We start from the raw sequence: 24,411 nt of genomic DNA on the forward strand, positions 1-24,411 counted from the left end.
GGTTTACGGTCGTTTGGTTTGTGCGATGGGATAGGTTGGGATATTCCATGGTTTGGGATGGTTCATAGAATTATTTTATCCCGCCTTCTATATGCAATAACTTATTCTAGAATAAAGTAATTTGAGATCAAATAAACCAAAATAAAATAATTCATGATATATTCCAAGATTTATTATCATTTTATATTTGAAAAGGATAGATGAGGGTTTCAATTGACGGCTCCACTTGGGGTTGTATTGCCTTAGCTTTACCCTACTACAGAGCTGCCACACTCCCTTCTTCCGCCGCCTTGCTGCTTCCTCCGTCGCCGGCGGTGAGTAGACGGCTGTTTAATTTCACATGTAGCTTTTCTGTTTCAACGCCGATGGGTTCTCAGCCGGAAGTATTGGATTGGCCGGCCAATAAGGTCCGGGATGAATCAGTTTAAGCCTATTTTCTTGGGTATTGTTGACCCTAATAGTCCGTTGAGTAAACTTAAGCGTGCCTGCGCTACACAGAAGTGTATTCGTGCTGGTGGCAAGCATAATGATCTTGATGATGTTGGTAAGGATACTTACCATCACACATTCTTTGAGATGCTTGGTAATTGGTCATTTGGGGATTATTTCAAGAAGGAGGCAATTGGATGGGCCTGGGAACTACTTACCCAGGCAAGTTTTATGACTCATCAATAGTAAGTAATATATGATGTTTGATCAAGAAATGGCAGGATGCTGACTTGTACGAGTGTTTCCCGTTATTTGATGATTTTCGTCCAGGTATATAGACTGTCAAGTGAATGGATTTACGCCACTTATTTTGGGGGTGATGAAAAATCTGGCCTTCCAGCGGATAATGAAGCTAGACCTATGGCTTAAGTTCCTACCCCCTAGCAGAGTGCTGCCTTTCGACTGCAAAGTATGTTATTGCACTGTATCTCCAATTCTGTCATCTTGCTCAAATTCATCATTTCTGTTTGGTGCATTAGTAATTCATTAAACTGAATCTTCAATGAGGTAATTTTCTTAGTATACTTGGTATTTTTGAAACCCGTGAATCTTATTGAATCTTTAGAAGCATGTTCAACTTTGTGGACCTCTCAATTTGGACAAATTTTTCGATGATGTGAGGTAGGGGCAGTGGTTAGTGTCATTTATGCCTGATAAAAATATAAGTGTCCTTTTTGCTGATAAAAGAAGCAAAAATGTGGTACTTATCATTCACAAGTGGAGAAGAGCATCATATTCATTGAAGCATATGAACTTATGAGGGCAATGATAAGTATCATTTTCGCCTTGTAAACATTAAGTATCCTTTTTGCTGATAAGAAAATCAAGAAGTTGTGTTCATCATTTAGGTGGAGAAGGGTGAAGAAGAGGGGGTTGGGGGGGAGGGGGGCGTTAATCGTTGAGTTGTGGAATTTGAAATAACAAATTCCCTCCTTAAAAAAAAAAAAAAAAAAGAAGCATCTCAAATTTCTATAAGTTGTATTTGTCATATGAATTAGATGTTTTTAAAGGTTTTGAGTAATTGATGTACAATAACCATTGTTCTTAAGGAAGACTTTCAACCACTGAGAATTGTCTTCCAGTATGTTGATAATGAGAACTTCATTTCTTGTTCAAATGATTTTATTACTTTGAGCTAAGTTCAGATTATTTCATAACACTTTGCGCTTTGAGTAGGACAACTTTTGGGAGATGGGTGATACTGGATCTTGCGGACCCTGCAGTCCTGCACCGAAATACACTTTGATAGAATCGGGAATCGTGATGCTGCATCATTTGTTAATAATGATGATCCCACTGTGATTGAGATATGGAACCTTGTCTTTATTCAGGTACTATTATCTCCAAAGTTTTTGTTTCTCATTGGAATGCTTTGTTTAACTCTTGTGTGTCTTTTGCAGTTTAACAGGGAAGCTGATGGTTCTTTGAAACCCCTTCCAGCTAAGCATGTTGATAGTGGAATGGGTTTTCAAAGACTAACCTCTATCCTCCAGAACAAGATGAGCAATTATGATACTGACGTGTTCTTACCCATATTTGATGCTATACAAAAGGTAATGTGAACATGTTATTTTTTGAAAATTCAATTTTACTGATTTGCAATTCTCTTGAGCCACCTGGCATATACATTTCCTCGTTGCTTTGGGGTAAACTAAAGAAGGACTATTTCAATGATGTCCTTCCATGAATTCACCCATTTAAGTCACGACTGAAGTTATTCTAATTCCTCTGTGTTGAGTTTTACTGAAAATATGTTATTTCTCGCGCAAATAGGACTTTTTGTGATTCAGTAAATACATATTCAAGTAATGCTTTAAAGAAAATTCTAAAAGTTTGTAAAGTCTCTACATATATTTTGGAAATGACGTGTAACCACTTTAAAGTGGCTGATACATTATTTTCTATAGTATTTTACTTTCCATGTACAAAATTAGCTTAAACAGAAATTTTGGGATTTAATTCTGTATCGAGGCGAATTTTCTGCAAAATAATGGCTACTTGCAAGAGCACTCAACTTCTAGTTAAGAGGTTGGGATTCGATTCATGAAGGGAGCAAAGTGGGGAAGAGCCTCCGTTGACTCTTTGGCTGGTGGTTTTGGAGGGCTGGAGTTTACCAGATTAGCAAAAAAAAACTCGTCCTAAACTGACTGGTCCTGAGCCTGAATTGTGTTACTGAAATTTTCGTTTTGCTGTACTTATCTATTTTATTCTCCTAAAATGATATTTCAATCTTTTAATAGGCAACTGGAGCTCGTCCGTACTCTGGCAAAGTTGGAGCTGATGATGTGGACAATATTGATATGGCCTATAGAGTTGTTGCTGACCACATTCGAACTCTGTCTTTTGCCATTGCTGATGGTTCTTGCCCAGGTAGATTCTTGTTACTCTGGCTTAGGTTTGTTCAAAATAGTTCCTCTCCTGTTTTGGTTGACCCCCCTACATTAGTACTATGTTATGGTGTTAAAAGTTTTGATTACTTGTAAAATTTTTAGGTGTGATAAGATTCATTATATGTTTGATCTTATTGGTGTTCGTTTTCTTGTGGAGATTCAAATCTTGTATAATGAATTTGCATTCATTTTTTGTTATAAGATGGATTGTATTTTACAGTTTGTGACCGTGTGAATTTGTTGTCTAATAGTTTCTCCTATTTCCTTCACCTGCTGTTACTTGTAACCTACACGTTCGGTTATAATGATGTGCATCCATTTTAATCTGAAATTTCGGTTCTATGACTTTCCGTGCTTGGTAGAGAAGCATGGATTCTAATATTTTCAAGGAGGTTCTGACAGTGTACGACGTTTTAGGCCAAATAGCAGTGTTTGGTTTTTTCTTTGGTAAATCTGATGTTCACATTTCTTGTTTTGCAGGGAATGAAGGCTGTGAATGTCCTCAGACGCATTCTACGTCGAGCAGTGCGCTATGGTACAGAGGTTCTGAAAGCGCAACAAGGATTTTTTAGTAGGTATGTGAAAGTACTTCGAAATTTGCTGGGCTCATTATATTTTTTTGGCCTACAAAATGGGATTATTTGATATTTAGCAGTTTTTTGCTATATCCACCTCAGAGCTCAATATATTATTTACACTCTGCTTTATGTTGAGAGTAGCCTTGTGAAGGTGGTGGTAGAAGTTATGGGTGATGTCTTCCCAGAGCTGAAGCAACGTGAGGCACATATTAGAGATATGATTGCTGATGAAGAAACTAGCTTTGAAAGGACATTGCTTCATGTAAGCTTCTTTGTAATATAAGAAAGGAATCAAGTCCAGAAATTCTGTAATTTGCATTCTGTATATCACCTGTCCAAAACAGTCATTGAGCCTGTCGATGCTGTCTTCTTATATTGGTGATTCCTTCTTGTTGATTTTCTCTTTTCTGAGATAATGGAAGTATGCAGATAATTATTCTTAATAGCTAATTGAGGAAAATCATACATAATACTAACTACATGACAAACAATTTGCTAATAGGATTGAGTTGATGTGCTATTGTCATTGATACTGATTGAACACTTCTCTGCATATTGATAACTGTATAGGTGATGGCTTAATACTAAACCAAAGAAATATAATTAGCATTCGACTGAAATTTGTAACTGTTAGAATAGAAATAGGAATAGGAATAAGAATAGGAATCCTAGTTGGAAAAGGATTCCAATGTAGTGTCTATAAATAGGGTCTCAATGTAACTATTTAGATACACAATTCAATAATATTTTTCTTATATATTTCTCACATGGTATCAGAGCATTGGTGAGAATAAACAAGTCACCGTATGTCTATGTCAATTTCCGGTGACTGTTGAGTCTGATTTTGTTATTCTTTTTTCTTTTTGTGGGTGTTGTGCGAAAACCAACACAACCACGAGGCTTGGAAAGCCCCCGCGACCAAACGCCAGCCAAAACCACCGGAAAACATCACCCCACGCATTCTCACGCGCCGATCGGAGGTGGTAGTTTCCGGCGAGATCTGGCTCACGCGCCGGCGCGTGAGGGTTTTTCTGATCATATTTTTTGAGAATTTTTTTGACAGTTGGGGTCGTCCAGCCATTCCGACCAGGCCCATACTGTTTTTGACCAGATCCGATCGCCGGAATTAGGGTTTTGGCCATTTCCAGGCAGTTTCCAGCGACTTTTCTTCGAGATTTGAATTTTCCGACAATTAGATCTCAATAATCAAGTTTTTTTTTTCATTGTTTCCAAGACAAATTTAGCATAATGTCTTTTGGGTGTGATGTTTTTGGTTCTAAAAATATGGGGATTGGAAGTTCTAGCCCTATAATCACTTCAGAACTTTTATTGGGAAGTTCAAACTATTTATCTTGGGCTTCCTCGATTGAGCTGTGGTGCAAGGGTCAAGGTGTCCAAGATCACTTAACGAACAAGGCTTATGTGGTAGATGTAAAGGCAAAGACTAGTGAGGAAGATGCAGAAGCCAAAGCACAATGGGAGAGAGTAGATGCTCAATTATGTAGTCTCCTATGGCGTTCTATTGATTCCAAGTTGATGCCCTTGTTTCGCCCATTCCAGACGTGTTATACAGTTTGGAAAAAGGCTCATGCTTTATACACTAATGACATATCTCGATTCTGTGATGTGATAGCTCGATTGACCAACTTAAAGAAACAAGAATCCGATATGTCTACTTACTTGGGACAGGTACAGGCAGTCATGGAGGAATTTGACACATTGATGCCAGTTACTACGAATGTGGAAAAACAACAAAAACACAGACAAACATTGTTTCTAGTTCTTACTCTTGCTGGACTTCCTCCTGATCATGATTCTGTACGTGATCAGATTTTAGCTAGCCCTACAGTTCCTACAATCGATGATGGCCTTTCCTGGGGAATATCAATTCTGAAGAACTATTTTCTTTCTGTTTCAAACTTGTTTCACCTGTGTTCTCAGAGGAATGCACCAAAAAGTTAATGTCATTGCTGTGTTGACATATGTGATGGCATTGTTAAGCTACCTGTCTTCTTCACATCTAAACCTTTTCTTGTCTATGTGCTCAGCTTAATGATATGTTACTCTCTTGGGTGGTAAATGCTATACATGACTTCTAATGGAGCGGTTCTTGCTCTTTGTTTGCTCCTGATTGGGAGAGAATGATTACTTATTTTGCTCTTGTTTTGTCTTCTAATTGTTTTCTCTTTTCTGTGCAACTTCTTTCTTCAGGGAATCGAGAAATTTAAGAAGGCAGCTCAAGAGGTTCAAGGGAAGCAATTTAGTGGTCAGGCAAGCATACTGTCCATATACAACTTGTGATGGAGAAATCAGCCAAATTCCTTCTAATTCAATATCTTATGTGTGCTCTTAATTTATACTTGATACTCAGTTCATCTCAAACCCCAGTTAATGTCCAGTGCCTCTAATTCAAATTGATTCGGGTTGTGTTATATTTAGTGTGGTACATGTGGAACCATATTTTCTCTTCTTTTTTTGCTTTTTCTTGAATAGAAATAGACAGAAGTTATACTGATGGGAATAGCTGCAAGTCTGATGGTACTTTGCATGGAACATAAGTTATTTAGGAAGTCCCCTTTGTATAGAAAACCATTGATCTAGAAGGAAATGTGGACATTCAATTGAAACTAATGAGTAAAATTTTCAGCTTGTTATACGACCTTTGCTGGTATTTCAGGTGCAGAATGTCGTACATATTAGTTTGTATAGGTTACATGCAGTTTCACAATCATGTCTGTTATTATAACATAGAAGTAATGAAGTTAAACTTCTGTTATTTCCTCAAGACCTTGGAAGACAAACAGAAAGTGAGTTGTGATCAAGAAGAATACTAATGTGCAGTATTATGGCATCAGTTTGGATTGTATTTGAAGACTTAAATTGGATCAAATGGTCATCCATAAGGATTTGGCAGAATCATGGTGTTGAAATTTATCAACTGCATTTCCAATGAAATCGGGAATATTTTGTATATAGCACGTAAAACTTTTTAATCAATAAGATACCAGTATTTGATTTCACAAGTAAGGATGTTTATATTTAGCTCATGGCTAGTTACTAATGCATAAGATAGACATTAAATGCTGTCATTCTATCAATATGATTCAATTTGTAGGTTTTCTTCTCTTTTCTTGTATTCTGCTTTACATACCTTATGGTCTTCATAAAACAATATTTCCTACTTTAAAGGTCTTTTATCTTTTTAATTTTTTCTTCAAGTGTATTTGGCTGCATACTGCTCATTTTCTGTGTGTGCTGACACATTCACCTTTTGAGCAGAGGCCTATGATATGACACCTTTAGCATCCGTATAAAGATTGAATTTCAATTTTCATAAAATAAATACTCTCCCAAAGAAATAGAAAAATGGGCAGTCTTAACTGCAAGCAAATAGATGGAATGTTGTTATTAGTCAGTTTTCAAGTGATTGATTTCAACTTATCAAATTTAGTCCAGTACCTGTGCAATTCTTTTTCTTCTTTAGATATTCATTATTGTAACTTTCATGCACTTCAAAAACCAACTTTCTTTTGTTAGCTCTGGACGACTTAGTATCTCATCTGTCTTTGATTCATCTTCTTACTTCTCTTGTGATGTGCAGGAAGAATTTGTCTTGTGGGACACTTATGGATTTCCATTAGATTTGACCCAGGTAAATAGTGCTCCAACCGGTTAATTCATATCTCAGTGATGAAAACAAATTAAACCTTTTTGTCTCAGTTAATGGCAGAGGAACGAGGCTTGGTGGTTGATGTTGATGGTTTTAATGTTGCTATGGATGCTGCCAGGGAAAGATCAAGAAATGCTCAGAGCAAGGTTCTCTTTCTTGCTTTTGTTTTGTCATCTCTCCCCAACTAGGTTAATTTCCCCTTTGCTGTTTGAGCTAAGTGTTTCATCTAGGCACGTATAGTTTTCTTGGGGCATTTTAAGCTTGAATAGTTATGAAATTCTGAATAGTGAGGGCAGAAGAAATTAGTTGACGCCAGAGATGTTTCTTATGTTCACCAATTTGGGGCCATGTCAAGATTGAGTATTTTCTCCGGAAGTAATTAGTTCCTTGGGAAATTAAGGTTAGTAGTATTAAAAAACTATTAGCAAGTTTAGAGGCTTAAGCTTCCACCTAAAGGTGTGGCCTAGTGATCAATGCAGTGCGTGCATACCTTGGAGATCAGGGTTTAAATGTCAGTAAATTTAAATATATTTGGTGATTTCTTCCCATGTGTCCAAGTCTTGCTGGTTATTTGGTTCTTATGATGATGGGAGGAAGCAGATGCCTGAATAGATATTTGAGGTACACACAAGCTAGAGCAGAACCCACTGTCATAAAAAAAGCTTAAAAGCTACGCAAATGGATGAATTTGACATGGACATGTTCCCAATGGAATGAAGCCTCGTAGACCACTTAAGAGTTGAGGTGACAAGCCATGTATAGTGTGGTAGATTGAGTTACCATGGAAAAGGTGCCTGTTCTTTGTACACTGGGAATAAGTAGTGGAAATGTTCTTTTTTAGAATGGCTGTGGAAGTAAATAGGTTACAGCTGATAAGCACCTTATGAAGTGAGGTGCTAGATTGTACTCATTTTTCCAGGTTGCATCGTTATGTTTTGAACCTATACTTGACAGAATGCTGGTGGTGCTATTGCCATGGATGCTGACGCTTCTGCTGCATTGCACAAGAAAGGGGTCGCTGCAACAAATGATATTTTCAAGTTCACTTGGTCTCAGGTTGCTGATTCGTCTTCCTTATAAAACTAGCAACTTCTTGAATTTGTTGCTTGCTTCAATGGTTATATGTTGTTGTTTGTATTTCATCTGCCTTGAATAACAATTTCTCAAGCCAAGGACAAAACCTTCTTTCCCTAAGTTAACAAACTAGTCACTCTTACCCTTTTCATTAACCATGTTTTCATCCTTGCTCAATTATTCATTAAAATTTGTTCTCTCTTCTTGGATTTCCTGCCTATTTATCTTTCTGACTTGTAGGCTGATATGTTCTCCTTTACTTTTTTGTTTTATTTTCTCCTAACCTAAATGGCTAGTCTCAGCTGCTGTAGAATTATACTATCATTATTTAAGGAGTGTTTGGTATGGAGTGAAAATGTTTTCCAATTTTTCCATGTTTGGCTTGTCAAAATATTTTGGAAAACATTTTTTCTAGGAAACCAAGTTCCTTAAAAAGGAAGAAAATGACTTCCCTGGTGGGAGTGGGATAACAAGTTTCATAGTGGCATTCCCAGCTTATTTTCTCTCCCCAACGGCCCCCAACTCTCACCCCTTGACCATCCCAACCCCCGCCACCCCCAAACTCCCATCCCCACAATGTTTTCCTAGATTACATATAAATGCTATTGGGACAATATCTTTTTTTGCTTACATATAAACACTAGAAAATAAGTAAGAATTCATTTATTTTCCACATTTATTTTCCAAGGAAACATTTTTCTAGTACCAAACACTTGGTGCTCACATTAGAGTTTTACTTCTGAATTTTTGTTGAGATGGTAACAAAGTGCTCACATCAGAGTTTTACTTCTGAATTTCTTAATTCAGGATCACGAGAGTGAGATAAAATCTATCTACACTGGAAGTGAGTTCTTGGAAAGTGCAGCAGCTGGGGATGAAGTTGGGATTATTCTTGAGAGCACCAGTTTCTATGCTGAACAAGGTGGTCAGGTAAAAACTTTCTTTGGTATCTTGGTTAGAAAAATGTTAAATAATGATTACGTGTACTCTACTTCAAATTATTGCTGGAAGGACACTAAAATAGCAATATTGTTATTATCAATAATCTGTACGAGGACTAGAGGAGGGTGTAGCCCAAGTTTTTGTAATGTTGTGGTCAAAGGGTCTATGGTATTTAATATCTGTATCCCCCCCCCCAATCCACCCTACCCACCCACACCCACCCACATAAATTAACCTGAACAACAATGCTTTATAAAGGGGTGACCTCTACAGTGCAACTTCAGTATAGTAAAGAGTAGAGACTCATTAATGCCTACTTATGTAGAGATAACTCTGAGTTGCACTGTAGAGATAATTTGATGCAAAGCTCCAGTGATGAACATTTGCTAGTTGTTCACTTAAGGGGAAAGTGTTTCTTGGGAAATATTTAGGGAAGTATCAAACAAAAGTAATTCTCTCGAATGTCCCCAGTGTTTAGTCTAATGGTAAAATTGCAACATTCTCTTGAATGCCCCCGGGTTTAGTCAAATGGTAAAATCGCAACAAATGATGTGTTGGTTAGGCGCAAGTCAGGTGTTAGAGCCCTGCTGAGGACCAAGGCCTTGTATTTATGTGGAGTGAGGTAGAGGAATAGGCCGGCCCAGTATCCACCAAGTTTTGAACTGTGCACCACTGACACTTACGGATTTCTCGGTTATCTGAAGAAAGACAGAAAAAATGACTCAAATTCCCGTTTTTGATTTGCCACTTTGGAGGGTTTCACTTTTGAAGCCCAGGAACCAGATAGAATGGGGTAGCTCAAAGGAAAGAAAGTTCACAGTCAAAGAAGGTTACAAGTTTGTGCTCTCAGAATGGTGTGCTTGAGGACAAGCCATGAAAATATGCCTGGAGAACTAATGTGCCACTCAGAATGTCCTGCTTCACCTGGACAGCCCTTAGGGAAGCGGCATTAACTCAAGACAACCTCTGCAAGAGGAAAAAGGCCCTAGTTAAAAGATGCTATATGTGCCACCAAAATTTTGAGTGTGTCAACCATTTCTCACTGCCTACTGCTTCTGGAATTTCTTCCTTTCTTTCTTTAGACTAACTTGGAGTATGCCTGGTCCATCAAGAAAGCGTACGCTAGCTGGATTTTTTGGTGAGTTGACAAACCCATCAAGAAGGTCTGGGAAATGATTCCTGCACTTATTTTTTGGGTTGTTAGAAGTGAAAGGGCTTTATTTTAATGACAACATCTTACACCTGGCTAACATGTTTATGCTCCAAAAACCAGGTGTTTTGAATTGGATCAACTCCAGGACACTCCCTGAAAACTATAGCTTTTTGTAATGGAGGCTAACATGTTTATGCTCCAAAAGCCTCCAGGCTTTTGCTTTTCAACTGGGAACCTTCTAGTTGGCTTTATTTTAATGACAACATCTTACTTCATCTGGAAAAAATTCTCCTTTTTGATTTGCTGGCTTCATTTAATCCTCACTTTCCACTTGTTTGGAGATGGAGAGGTTCAACCAATATAGTTGCCCCTCCCTCGTCTGTCATGAAATCTAATTGACATCTCCTATCATATTTTCTTCTTTTCTCGTCAACCAAATGTAGCATGCGAAGTTAGGGATGGTGACAATGTGAGGATTTCACGTTCTTCAGAAACTTGAGGAATCACTTTCTTGTTTCCCTCAAGAGTGTAACCTTAATGGTAGTTTTGTTCCTTGCTGCATTAAAGACAGACGATCTTTAAATAGTTTATATCTGTTGTGTACTCTCTTGTTGAAAGCCTATACGCTTCGTCTAAATGAGAAATTAACATGTAGGCTAGTAAATACTTCCATTTGTCAAGTTTTTTGCTTCTTTCCACTACAGTGCTGTAATTTCAGAAATGTGAAGCTTATGGAACATGAACTTATCAACAAGAAAAGTTATAGATTGTGAAGAGGAAACTCTGGTTGCATGTAGCACTTTTTTTCTCCTTATGTCATGTTGTACTCTACTTTCCTGATGCTGATAAAGCTATTTGACTATTTGGATACAGATATACTACACTGGTTCACTGGAAAGCCCCAGTGGCGCTTTTCAAGTTTGTAATGTTCAAATTTATGGAGGATTCATTCTTCATATTGGATCTTTCAGTGGACAGGCACACAAGTTCTCTGTTGGTGATAAAGTAATTTGTAAGGTGACACTTTTTTCTGCTTGGCCTTCCACAACCATATGATGCAAGCTTTCAGATTTGTTTTACCTCTTTTTACTTACATTATTGGGTTTGATTCCTTTGATGGATTGAGTAGGTTGACTATAACAGGCATACATTGATTGCTCCCAATCATACATGCACTCACATGTTAAATTTCACCTTAAAGGTACTTCCTCTAGCAGAAAATAAAGAGATTCAGGTTCCAGCATCTCCATACTTTCTAGAGCTGATTATCTGATAATGTTATTGAACTAATGCAGGAAGTACTAGGTGACCATATTGACCAGAAAGGTTCCATTGTTCTTCCTGAAAAATTGAGATTTGACTTCTCTCACGGCAAGCCCTTTTTTGTGTGGCTGTTTCTGTTGTTTTGGGTGTGCCGGTGTGCTTCTTTCTATGAAGAATGATAATGTTATAATGACTTGAACAGGGAAGCCGGTAAAGCCAGAGGAGCTAAGAAAAATTGAATCCATTGTCAATGAGCAAATTAAGTCTGAATTGGATGTATTCTCAAAGGAGGCAAAGCTGTCTGATGCTAAGAGTATAAAAGGTCTTCGAGCTGTCTTTGGTGAAGTAAGGCCTTCACAATTTCACCCGTCTTTGTTGTCTGTTCAGACATTTAAACGTTCTTACTTTTTTCCTGGTGGAGTTATAGGTGTATCCAGATCCTGTGCAGATTGTGTCAATTGGTCAGAAAGTGGAGGACCTTCTTGCTAATCCAGAAAATGAAGAATGGTCATCCTACTCTGCTGAGCTGTGTGGTGGTATTTTTCTTTTATCCTCTAATGCTATTTATGGGAGTACATTTATGAATTATGATCTGTTCCTATGACTAATTTATGGATACTTAGGAACACACATTTCTAATACAAGAGAAGCTAAGGCATTTGCTCTGATGTCTGAGGAGGGAATTGCCAAGGGAATCCGAAGGGTTACTGCTGTCACAACTTATCGTGCTTTTAAGGCCACCGATTTGGCATCCTCACTCGAACAGAAAGTAAATGAAGCATTCCAGACTGATGAAAGCTTGCTGGAAGAGGTTAGTATTTGTGTAGCCCACTCTTCTTGAGCCTGTAAAATCTGAGTACTCTTTGGTTTCTTTCCTTACGAGGAATTAAAATTCTTTTACTTGATAAAAGCAGGTGCTAGAATCATTTAACTTCCCTGAAAAATGTGCATCTAAGTAAAACAACCTGTAGAGTAATCATTGAGGATTAGAGTTGTTGAAGTGAATTTTTTTGGTCTTGATGATTTGAAGTGAAATTGAATGGTAATAGTGGCTAACACTAACTACTAATTCTTACAAAAGTAGTGCTATGAAGTCCTTGATACAATAGTTTGTATTCACTCATTGGCTAACTATAGCTTACAGAGCCAACCTTCTACAAGCCTTAACATCAAACTCCTACATACGTCACTGCTAAGCCAACTCAATTGGTTCTGATGCTTATGCCATGGAAGTATCATCATTCCTTAAGATTGTGCATCTATTTAGGTGAGACTAGATGTTTGTCCTAATTTTATTAAAGTTCCATAATTCACAACTTTACCTGGCCTGATGATAATTATATTTATGTACTTACCAAATTGTACTTTCACATTGTACAGTGTTTCTTTCCCTTAGTTGTTATATTCTGTGAGGGTGTATTCTCAGCTGTTTTTGTTTCCTGGTGGAGAGGGAATAAGATATTGGACTGCTTTCTATCTTTTTTTTGTTTCATGATGCTCTCGAGGAAATGTGCTCCTAGTAACCATGTATCTTTTATTCTGTCATTTACTTCTTAAATTTGATCCCCTGCACTGTAACTTCCTGCTTGGGCTGTCATGGAACTGGACTGCTTATTGTTCTACCTATTAAATGATTCATTCATTCAGCAGTTATGCGACATAGTTATGTATCTTCTTTAATTAACCACTCATATCGAACTAAAAGAAATCTAGTTATAGAACTGCATGTCTTCTTTGTTTCATTGAACACGGATGTATAGAACTTTATTCCAGTCATATATTTCTTTTAATTTCTCCCCTGCGCTGTATCTTCCTTGTTAGGATGTGGTGGAGCTGGTTAGTTTCTGGCTAATCTATTCCAGCCAAGCATCTTTTTGTTCTTTAATCTTGGTCAATCAACTTGATCCAAGGCTCTTTCAATCTTGGCTGATCCTTTTCTTACTGCTACTATTGTTTCCTTATCTGATGAATTCATACATCAACTTCTTAATTTCAGAAAGTAACTTCTTTGAATGCTACCGCGGAGAGGGCACAAATTCCCACTGTTATGAAAACTGATCTCAAGGCCAAGCTCTCAGTCCTCCAGGTATGTATTGTTTCTGTTGTGGCCGAAGTTGAAGGAAATTTCTTAGGAAAGAAAACTAATATGCTGATGATTTCTTCAGAATCAAGTTATAAAGGCCAAAAAGAAGATAGCTGCAGAGAATATACAAAAAGCCGTTAAAGCTGCCTCAGAAATGGCTGAAGCTGCAGCTTCTGGTGGAAAAGCATACTGCATCTTGCAGATTGGCGTGGGTTTGGACACTGCTGCAGTCCGTGAAGCAGTTGTCAAAGTCATGGAGCAGAATGTTATTTGCTCATACCTGCTATTCTCAATGCAACATTCATAGCCTTGATCCCAAAGAAGGTTGGAGCTTCAGAGTTGAAAGATTTCAGACCTATAAGTCTCATAGGTGGAATATATAAGATTGTGGCAAAGATACTGGCTGAAAGACTCAAGAAGGTGGTCAACAATTTAGTTAACAAGCATCAGATGGCATTTATAAAAGGAAGACAGATCATGGATGCAGCCCTAATTGCTAGTGAGTGTGTGGACTCAAGACTTAAAGGGGCATTAGCAGGTGTCATGTGTAAGCTAGACATAGAAAAAGTCTATGATCATGTCAACTGGAGATTCTTGTTAAATACTCTCAGTCAAATGGGCTTTGGTGAGAAATGGTTGAAATGGATTGACTTCTGCATTAAAACTGTCAAGTTCTCTGTTTTGGTGAATGGTGAACCTGTAGGTTTTTTTGGTTCTGAAAGGGGTCTTAGACAAGGTGACCCTCTGTCTCCTTTCCTGTTTATACTAGCAATGGAGGGATTTGATAGCATGATGAGGATAGCATTCCAAAATAGATGGATTAAAGGGTTTGAGATAGGAAATAGTAGAGGGGAAATAATGGAGGTATGTCACCTACAGTATGCAGATGACACTGTGATATTTTGTGAGCCAAAGGTTGAACAAATAGGTTAACATCAGAATGATTTTGACTATTTTTGAAGCTTTTTCTGGCTTGAAAGTTAACTAGGGAAAAACCAGTTTGTTCCCGATAAAAGAGGTGCCAAATATCCAAGATCTGGCAATCATTTTAGGGTGCAAAGTTGAAAATATGCCAACTACATACCTTGGTATGCCTCTGGGCAGTGAACACAAAGCAGGGGAAATTTGGGATGGAATATTAGAGAAAACTGAAAAAAGATTGGCTAGGTGGAAGGCACAGTACATATCACTAGGTGGGAGGCTCATCCTTGTCAACTCTGTTCTTGATACACTTCCTACGTATGTAATGTCTCTATTTCCCATACCTCCCAAAGTTGTGAAAAAGTTGGACAGACTTAGGAGGGATTTTCTGTGGCATGGCTGTAAAGAGGGCAAAGGATATAAACTAGTCAATTGGCAGACAACAATGCACAGTAGAGAACAAGGTGGCATGGGCATCAGAAATCTGAAAGCACAGAACAATAGTTTATTGATGAAATGGCTCTGGAGATACAATAGGGAGGATCATGCATTATGGAGGGAGGTAATTAGACACAAGTTTGGTGAACTCAACCCATGGTGTACCAATGTGAGCACTGATACTTATGGAGTTGGAGTTTGGAAGACCATTAGAGCTCTATGGCCCAAACTGGAAGGGAACTTGCAGAAGAGAGTTGGAGATGGGAAAAGAATAAAGTTCTGGAAGGATGCTTGGAAGGAGCAAAGCCCATTAATGGAGATTTTTCCAGACCTGTTTATTCTAAGCAACAACCCAGGTGGCACCATTTATGATATGTGGAGTGCATAGGAATGGAACTTATTCTTCAGGAGATTGCTAAATGACTGGGAGATCGATAGAGTAGCCGATTTGCTAAATAGGATTGATGATTTCAATGGCACTACTGCTGAACCAGATACATTAAGATGGAAACACAACATCGATGGGCAATTCTCTGTTAAAAGGGTTTATAAAATGGAAGAAAGGGTACAGTGTAGAGGGCAACCAAAAATATGGAGAAACTTATGGAATAGTCCATCCCCAACCAAGGTAAAATGCTTTACTTGGCTGGTGGTTAAAAGAGCATGCCTGACACAAGAAGTTTTGAAGAAGGGGCCATCATAGTTTTCAGGTGCTTCTTATGCAATGAGACAAATGAAACAAACAGTCATCTATTTTTGCACTGCACCTTTACAGCACAACTTTGGTCTCTATTTCTCAACATAACAAAGACAAGCTGGACTATGCCGGAGCATACTGCAGATTTGCTTAGTTGCTGGATGAAAAGAGGAGGCAGCAAAAGTCAAAAGAAGTGGTGGAGGATCATCCCACAATGCATCTGGTGGACAGTTTGGAGAGAGAGAATGGGAGGTATTATGAAGATAGATCCAATTCCATCCAGAAAGTTAAATGGAATTGTATAATATCTTTCTACTTTTGGTGTAAAGAAGTAGGTTTAGAGGATATAGATCAGTTTGTATTGTTTTTTAGTTGCTGTTTTTTTTTATCTAACACTTTTTGATGGTGTCCAGCATGTCCTTAATGCTGAGGAATACACATTTACCAGTTTCAAAAAAAAAAAAAAAAACTAGTGCTTGTATTCTCCTCTAAAATTTGTAATTTTTATAAAAGTCACTGACTGTTTAATTGTCTGAACAGGGTATGGCAGTTCTGGTATTCAGCAAAGATGAAGCTGCAAACAAAGTTTTGGTCTGTGCTGGTGTACCTGAGAAAGGTGACAAGTGCCAGCAGTTGAATGTTAAAGATTGGTTGAATGCAACTTTGAAGCCCTTGGGAGGTAAGGGTGGAGGAGGAAAAGGTGGTCTCTCCCAAGGCCAGGTTTGTACTCAATTTTGACTTATCTTCATACTCTGCTTAACTTCATGCACACTGCACAAAGCAGGTTTCATTTAACAACTGATATGTTACTACTTGTGATGGTTGTGTTGCATACATCTCAAGTTTTTTGTCAAACTTGACATTCATCTTTTGCCTTAATGGCATGCGTTACTTATGCGTTGCTTGTTACTATTCTATTCATGATGGTTAAATTTCTTTCCTTTCAGGCAACTGATATATCAAAAGTTGACGAGGCAATGGATGTTGCAGCAACATTTGCAGCTATGAAATTAAATTGATGAGTAAGGCCAGTATGTCATTGCAGTGTTCAATGGCCGAGGCTGATGCAACTATTCTAAGCAATATTGATTGATCAAGATTTTCAATGGGTCGTGGAGGCTGTCTCAGAGCTAACTTCCATCATATACAACTGTGTGGTCATTTATGTTGCTTTCTGTGAGCTAACTTTTTACATGCAGAAAGTAAAGGAACATTAGAGAAGATTTATATTGAAGTTACCTGCTTATTGCATACTGCATAATTGTTATACACGAGAACGATGAAAATAGAAAGATTTTCCTGTTGTGATAGTGCGTCTGTTAGCTTGTGTTTTCTGATTACAACTAGTATTCCATTGAATTGGGTTAATGGCATTTCGTAGATGTAAAAAGAAAAGGACATGGTGTGAACATGAAACTTCTTGTGAAAGAGAAATTACGCAAACACAAACATATAAGTAAAGGAAATTGTGGCTCAAGTACGCAAATTCAGATGCAATGAGCAAGTTGAACTTTTACAGTTTTAACTCTGATTGATGCTTCCGATTCCACCTGAACTTGAATTAACAAGATCAGTGACCACAAAAAAAATGCAATCTGAAGTTATGTTCTTCAACACTTCAAATTTGGTCATTTTAGAGAACAAAAAGTGGAATGGATGCAAATTAGTTTCCTTGCATATTGTATACACTGCAAGGCATACTATGGTGAATGAAACGCCAAAAAACAGTTTCACTACTTGGCAAGTTTAGGTTATTGTAGGGTAGAAAATCAATTAATGTAACAAAATAATGGTTCTCCATCCAACCCAAAAGCCAGATTGATTAGAGTCGTACATAATTCTCCATCCTATCTACTACTTGATTACACAATCAATGATACGTCATGATAATTCACTTCACGGCCAAGTGATATATAGTGGAGAGAGAATCTGCAGATGGCTACAACCAGAGAACAGCCAGCTAGAGCTGCAGCTCCGGGCAGAAAAACATTGCACTGCTGAAACCCATGAAGCTGTTGTCAAGAGACATGGAGAGGAGTGTTTCCTTGCTGCTCATATTCATTCATCTTTTAAGCTTGTGTTCTTGAATAGTAAACCGTGTTTTCAGGGACATGACTACTTCACTGGCTGAACAGCAAAACAACAATTCAGGTAATAATTATACAAAAGAATCTGCAAAAAGAGCTTTTGTCTGTGCAGGTGTACGGATAAAAAAGAAACAGTGGTTCAATTTCCATAAAGAAGAAAGAGACAAACACCAACGACCCACTCCAAAAAAAGATGTGTTTCATTCACTTAGATTCTAAAAACAAGAAAACACCATGCAGGTCAAATCGTTCTTTGCACCACGGATGTCAAACTGGTTAATTACGTTATTGACAAAGTAATGACTGTCAAGGAAGGGGGAGAAGCATGCGGGTTCTTCATTGGATGTGCCAAATCTTTACAGTAGAACAGAGTCTTCGTGACTGATATGACCAGATACGGCATTGGCATGCCATTTTCACCAGAAATGCAGCTTTGGCATATCTGGATATCAGGAGTGATATCATTTTTCCTGTAGATCACAGAAAGACACAACTCATTTCCAGTGTACGCACAATAAAACTATCTTCAGTCGTCCTGGTCTTAATAGGTGAGCTTCTACCAACTTTCAAGTGTAGAACCAGTAACAGAATGTACCAAAGTATATGGTGGGCTAAACTTTGACACAAATATTCACTTTTCACATGGAAAATGCCAAACACTGATAGGTCTTATATGATTCATCTTGTGTTCAGATCCAACTCCCCACCTCCACGCCACTCACTCTGAGTACCTACATCTCCATTATCAGTTTCTTCATCATTCAAAAAGTCCTCCGATGGTTCCTTTTCGTCTTTATGTCCATTGTTGCCCCAACCATTGATCATTTCATCAGGGCTAACTTCCTGTTCGTGCTCACCAACATCATTACCCATTTGAATATTGCTCCCCCTAGGCCCAAGTGCACTGGCTCGTATTGGCGCTCGGTTCATCATCTCAGCACGAGCTTGTGATTCAGCACGGGCTTGTTCTGCATGAACAAGAGCTGCCATTTGCAAATTAGGATCATGAGTCTCTCGACCCATCTTTTGCCTGGCCTCCATCTCTGTTTTCAGTTCAAGCACGATTCTCCTCTCTTCTTGCAACAGTGACTGCTCAAACATGAGTTTCTCCTCAGTCCGGAATTCTCCAACATCTCTCTTGTGGGAAATTATATTAAACGCAAGCACTTGTTTCTCAAATGTTGCAGTAAACTCTGCAACTTTCACAGCAATGTTGTGATCCCACTGCTGTGAACGAGAAAGCATTTGGCCACTAGTGTCTGAATCAAGGATCTTATCATCCTCCTCTGCTTCATAGTCTGCCACCACATGGTAAGGCAGAAGCCTAAAAAAAATGACACAAGGAAAAAGTCTGAAGTTGATACCATCGGCGAGCTGCCTTCTATATTAACTTTTCTGATAGGTATCCACATACTAATTCCAGTAAAATAAAAAGAATGGTATAAAGTATAAACATCAACAGAATATACATTTATACTACAATGTGCAACATGGGATCTAGTCAGTCAAGAGTAGCTTTTGGCAACCAATAAAGCTGGCTATAGAGAGAGAGATTCTCATGGCCCTGCCAACTTCTATGAACTGGAGCCAAGAAAATGGAACTATATGCAGATGTTCTTTTTATAAGTCACAAAACCATCTCTCATCTAACAAAAGTTCGGACTTTGGAGTTCCTTTTTCATGATACCATGCATCAGAAGTGTACGTCTCAGCTAGAAAAACTAGACTTTCTAATTGTGTATTGTTACTTCATTTTTAGTGTAAAGAAAACCATATAGAGGACCCTTCAGGGTGGCCCAGTGGTTTGGGCTTGAGACTTCCATGTTGGAGGTCTCAAGTTCGAAACCCCTTGCCAGCGAAAGCAAGGGGTTTGCCTTCTGGATCGAGCTCGTCGCACCGGGCTTGCCTAGTGCGGGTTACCTCTCCTATGTGGTCTGCGAGCTATTGCATAGGAGCGGGTTACCTCTCCTATGTGGTTCCCTTGTCATAAAATAAAAAATAAAAAAATAGAGGAAGCTGAAACTCTATTAAATTTCCTACAAGCCTGTAAGAAGGAAAAGGCCACACTTTTGTTGTTGCAATTAATAAATATGTCTCCCGCACAAAGGTTGTGCTGATGATTGATATACTTTTACCTTTCACAAAAATATAACTAGACTTGCTAACAAGAAAAAGAGGAGTCGGTGTTCTTTGATTCAATAATCATTGTTGAGTCATTGCAATGTTTATCATTGGGAGATAAAGCTGTGAATGGCAAGCATTAGACAAACCATTCTATCGTGAACTTATATTGAAAAGGAAAAAAACAACGTTGAAACACTAAAAATTCAAATTATAAAAAAATTAAGACATCTTTCTGTCAAATCTTTATTTTTATGACCATGAAATCCGTTTGAACCAACCCTTAGGACCAACTGCAGCCTTCCAAACTCAGGGGTAATGGACACGACCTCCCTTTTCCACTTAAATACTAGGCTTAGTTCGCATAGCACAAGATTCATATTGGTGACCTAAGTCATAAGTCCCTCAACCTTTGTCAATACCCTTGAAGCCCATCGTTCCATCAAATAAAAGAGTCCTTTTAAACAGTTGTCTATACTATCTCCCCTAAAAGAAGGAGATAGAGAACGGAGGATAGAATAACAAAAAGAAGAGTAAGAGCTCTGCTTCATTATTGCAATTACATCATGTATGAAGAGAAAGACAGCTGAGAATGTTCAAAGTTAAAAACAGGCTTTCAAGCAATTTACATACTTTTAAGAAGTGACAAAAACTCGTGTATTTCCATGGCTTGTATAGAAGTAAGAAATAATTGACCTATTTATATTTCATCTGGACAGCTCATGAACAAAGAAAAAGAGCACTACACGAAAGTATGTTAAATACATCCTTTTATGCCAATTAAAGCTTGAAACTACTATAAATAGGTGCAAAGATGTTGTATATTATACATTCATCAAAGGGAGTTCAGTGATTCTTCTGCTACATAGTGAATATTTAGGAGTATTTAAAGGGTTCTTCTCGTCGTTCTCGATGACTCTAGTTGATGATTTTTTTTCCCGGAAGAAGTAATATATTTTATATTAAAAGAGTACCCCTCAGCACAAAGACTATGCTAAGTGAAACATAGTCACAGGAACCCCCAAAAGATAAAGAAGCCTATTCCTGGACAGGTTACAGTGACCCAATAATGTCAATTGCAGAATCTACATCTTCCGCAAAGGTCCTCTTTACACCAAAAATGCAACAAAAAAATACAATTCCATTTTTAAAAAATCACTTGACCTTGTTAAAAATACCACAAATGAACACAGCCAACAGGCAGGTTTGTCAAGTGCCATACTCCACTTGATGAGGTGACATAGAGGGTGTTTGGATTGGTTAGTCAAACCTACTTTTAAGTCAGTTTTTGACTTCTAGAAGTGTTTGGCAATTATAAAAAAAAAACTTAAAATAAGTCGAAAATGACTTAAAATAAGTTAGGAAGTGTTTGGCAAGGTTAAAAATAACTTAAAATAAGTTAAAAACCAAAAGTAGGCCTCCCCTTCTTTTTATTTTTTGGACTTAAAAGTCATTTAAGTTTGACTTTGTATTTTTGACTTAAAAGCTACTTTTTTTAAGTCAATCCAAACAGGCTCATAGTCTAACTATAATGCATCCTCTGAATATTAATATAGGGATTGATATAGCCAATAACTAATCTGGGAGTGAGTCGTGATTATTTTTTTGGAACCACGGGCTCCAACTTCTCACATTATTATCTCTTTTTTGGGGGGTTCATAAATAGATCAAAACATATGCCTTTTTTCAACTTGTGACTAATAAAAATACTAGGGCACTTCAAAGGGCCATGGAAGCTACTCTTCTTGGATCTTCTTACTAAACAGTACAAATCACTTATTTAGCATAGTGAGCATACCAATAGTAACATACACGACATATAAATTACATCTGCTACAATATAACAAGACATAACCATAAACGGATATACAGATACTACAAATTCTTTACAATGTAACTGCAATATATTCCTAAACAAAAGCATACCTGCTCCGCAGTTGGATATTTGCTCATATGAAGAACAAGGACTCTAGCAAAGATGGAAGCATGCACTGTTGTTTTAGAACCAATATCTAATTGCATATTAAAGTTCAAATGGTACAAGTACATGAAAATGGAATATGAACTCACATCTTTGCCTTGTTGTACCCCTATAATATTTTTTTCTCGATATTTATAAGCATGAGGATGAATATGGAAGCCTTCAACTTCCCATAGATCAGCTAAAAATACAGAAGTTGTACAAATAGACGTTTTGAATAACACGAGAAAAGAAAAAAATACTACAACAACATACCCAGCGTATCCCACTGAGAACAGAAAAACATAGATGTCCAAAAATGCAGTAAAACCATGTTTTTTTCTACCAAAAAAAGCTGTTTTTCACTCCAAACTACCCCAAAAAAATCAACAACTCCAATTTGTATTCACGCCAAACATAACTATATCATTTTTCACTTTGAAAACAAAAACTACTTTTTCATCTACTCAAAAGTCATTTCTAATCTACGAAAATTAATCGTAAGCGGCCAGAAGAAAGCACCTTTCGCAAGCGCCTTCAAGAGAAGTGAAAGGTCGCTTAAAGTCAGGATGGCAGACTCGCCAAGCGTCGTGGTAAGCCATCTGGAGCTCCACCCGGTTCGATTCCGGCGCAACCCGTGTCAACTTCTGCTGCTGATGTTGTTGTTGTTGGGTAGTACCCGGGTTTTGTTGATTGGGGATCTGGCTTGACGGGTTATTGCTAGAGCTAGGGTTAGGGTTTGGATTCGGGTTCTGTGATTGAAGAGGGGTAAGGGGGCGATGAAGGAGCTGCTGAGGACGGAGATGAACATCAATGTTCGAAGGGAATCGAGCCATGGCATCCTGCTGTTGTTGCTGTTTCTGGCGCTGAAACTGCTGCAATAAGAGTAGCTGCTGCTGCTGTTGTTGTTGCTGTTGCATCATTAGCTGCTGCTGTTGAGCCAAGGCCTTCGCTTCATCCATTTTTAAAATTTATCAGTCGGATCAAACCCTAATCTTCTTGCAAATACCTGAATTCTTCATCAATGGCGCTGCTTAATAGCACCAGGGTCGGAGGAGGATTCAATTTACATGTAACGGTTCGCTAATTATTCCTGGCTAACACTAGTAGAGTATTATAATATTAATATTATCAACCATGATACAAACGATTGCCATACAAGGACATTTAATTCGGAATCGAAGGTTCAATATTCAAATAAATTCAGAGATTTTCGTTGATTTTGTTAGTTGTCTACAAATAATTCAAATATCTCTACACTTTTAAAACAGATTAGACTCAAATAGCATAATTTGAAACACTTTTTTTTACTATATTTCGAAAAGAATTTAATCGTATAGATAATGATTTAGAATATTTTATCATTTTTAAAAATTAAGATAAAATAATTTTTATTTTTATTTTACTTTTTTAAAATAAAAAATAATAAGTATCACTAAAAGGTTAACGGGGTAAAAGAAAAAAGAATATTAAATTGAGTGATTGAATAATAAATAAGAACAGTTTAGTTAAATTATAAATTTTGTTAGGGCATTGTTTGGCAAAGCGATAAAAAAAAAAGCTTATTTTGATAAGGCACTTTTTACATACAATTTTTCAAAAAAAAAATATTTTCGAGAAAAAATAAGTTGAGTTAGGGTAATTCATTCATAAAATGTTTTTCTCAATATTTGATTAGCATATTGTATTTGTCTTCATTTTAGAAAGTGTTTTTCGAATGTTAAATTACTAAAAAATAACAAGTATCAATCACATTTACTATTAGACTTATTTTATAACAAGAAATTATTTTATTTATGTGAGACCCGTAGTTCTTTCGCATAATATGTGTATCATTGCATGAGTGTATGAGGCTTGACTTGGTATATCATTTCAGGAGAATAAGGTTGCAAATGGGAGGTAAAAAAATCAAAGAATTAGACTAACGTTATAGGTAAAGGATGCCCTTAAACAAGTTCGAGTTAAAGAATGTCTCTTCTAACACCCCGTCCCTTCGGAAGGACCAAGTTATCCAGTACCTTTGGGGTAAGGCAAAAAGTGTCTTATATGCTAAGAAGGATGTTTTATAAGGTGATATAGTCGGCCAATGATCGTAAGTTAAGCTTTGAAGTCAAGCAAGTTGGGAAATAAAAATTCGGCAAAAGTTAGAGTAAGTTTCTTTGATAAATTTGTTGAAATTTGGGTTAAATGTCTCAAAGTTTTTCTCCCAAATTTATACAGCTTTAGAAGAATCTCAATATACTAAATCGAAGGTCTACGAGTCTACTTTCCAACACACTAAACCATTTGTCCATAAAACTTCAAAATTGAGAGATATTCAGATTTTAGTGAGACTGCATAAGCATGAACATGAAGGTGGGCCCCTAGCTCCTATGTCGGTTTAGCTTTATAAGGTCTGATTTCTGTCACGACCCAGACCATCAAGATTGGCATCCACGCTAACCCTCCGGTGGGAGAACCACTACTGCAACCCAAACCAAGCAACTAACCCAAAAACTAACTCATTTAAGGATACGAAAACATGAATAATAGCTAAAAACTGAAG

At 37.5% G+C, this 24,411-nt stretch overlaps 1 protein-coding gene and 1 pseudogene across 2 annotated transcripts; one reads left to right on the plus strand and one right to left on the minus strand.

Moving 5' to 3' along the window:
* Positions 1-197: 197 nt before the first annotated feature.
* On the plus strand, positions 198-17,027 carry LOC125854255 (alanine--tRNA ligase-like; annotated as a pseudogene). Its single transcript, XR_007445391.1, has 22 exons — positions 198-651; positions 760-898; positions 1,666-1,820; positions 1,890-2,042; positions 2,730-2,859; positions 3,360-3,454; positions 3,599-3,719; positions 5,669-5,728; positions 7,059-7,109; positions 7,178-7,273; positions 8,082-8,183; positions 9,009-9,131; positions 11,170-11,313; positions 11,426-11,497; positions 11,592-11,667; positions 11,762-11,904; positions 11,987-12,095; positions 12,183-12,370; positions 13,556-13,645; positions 13,725-13,907; positions 16,239-16,418; positions 16,646-17,027. The product of XR_007445391.1 is annotated as an alanine--tRNA ligase-like (transcript).
* Positions 17,028-17,966: 939 nt separating this feature from the next.
* LOC125857007 (uncharacterized) lies at positions 17,967-22,978 on the minus strand. Its single transcript, XM_049536671.1, has 2 exons — positions 22,389-22,978; positions 17,967-19,109 (listed from the first exon to the last, which is right to left on the minus strand). The coding sequence occupies exons 1-2, from the start codon at positions 22,826-22,828 to the stop codon at positions 18,464-18,466; spliced, it is 1,086 nt and encodes a 361-aa protein (XP_049392628.1). The 5' UTR covers positions 22,829-22,978; the 3' UTR covers positions 17,967-18,463.
* Positions 22,979-24,411: the final 1,433 nt, after the last annotated feature.

The sequence above is a fragment of the Solanum stenotomum genome, chromosome 2, assembly GCF_019186545.1.
Source record: "Solanum stenotomum isolate F172 chromosome 2, ASM1918654v1, whole genome shotgun sequence".
Lineage (NCBI taxonomy): Eukaryota > Viridiplantae > Streptophyta > Magnoliopsida > Solanales > Solanaceae > Solanum > Solanum stenotomum.

What these genes read in the sequence shown, in the direction of transcription:
- LOC125857007 (XM_049536671.1), bottom strand. Translation starts at nt 22,828, where the DNA reads ATGGATGAAGCGAAGGCCTTGGCTCAACAGCAGCAGCTAATGATGCAA. An exon ending in CTTGAAGGCGCTTGCGAAAG is followed by an intron (nt 19,110 to 22,388) that starts GTGCTTTCTTCT and finishes CATTTTTTTTAG; the next exon opens with GCTTCTGCCTTACCATGTGG.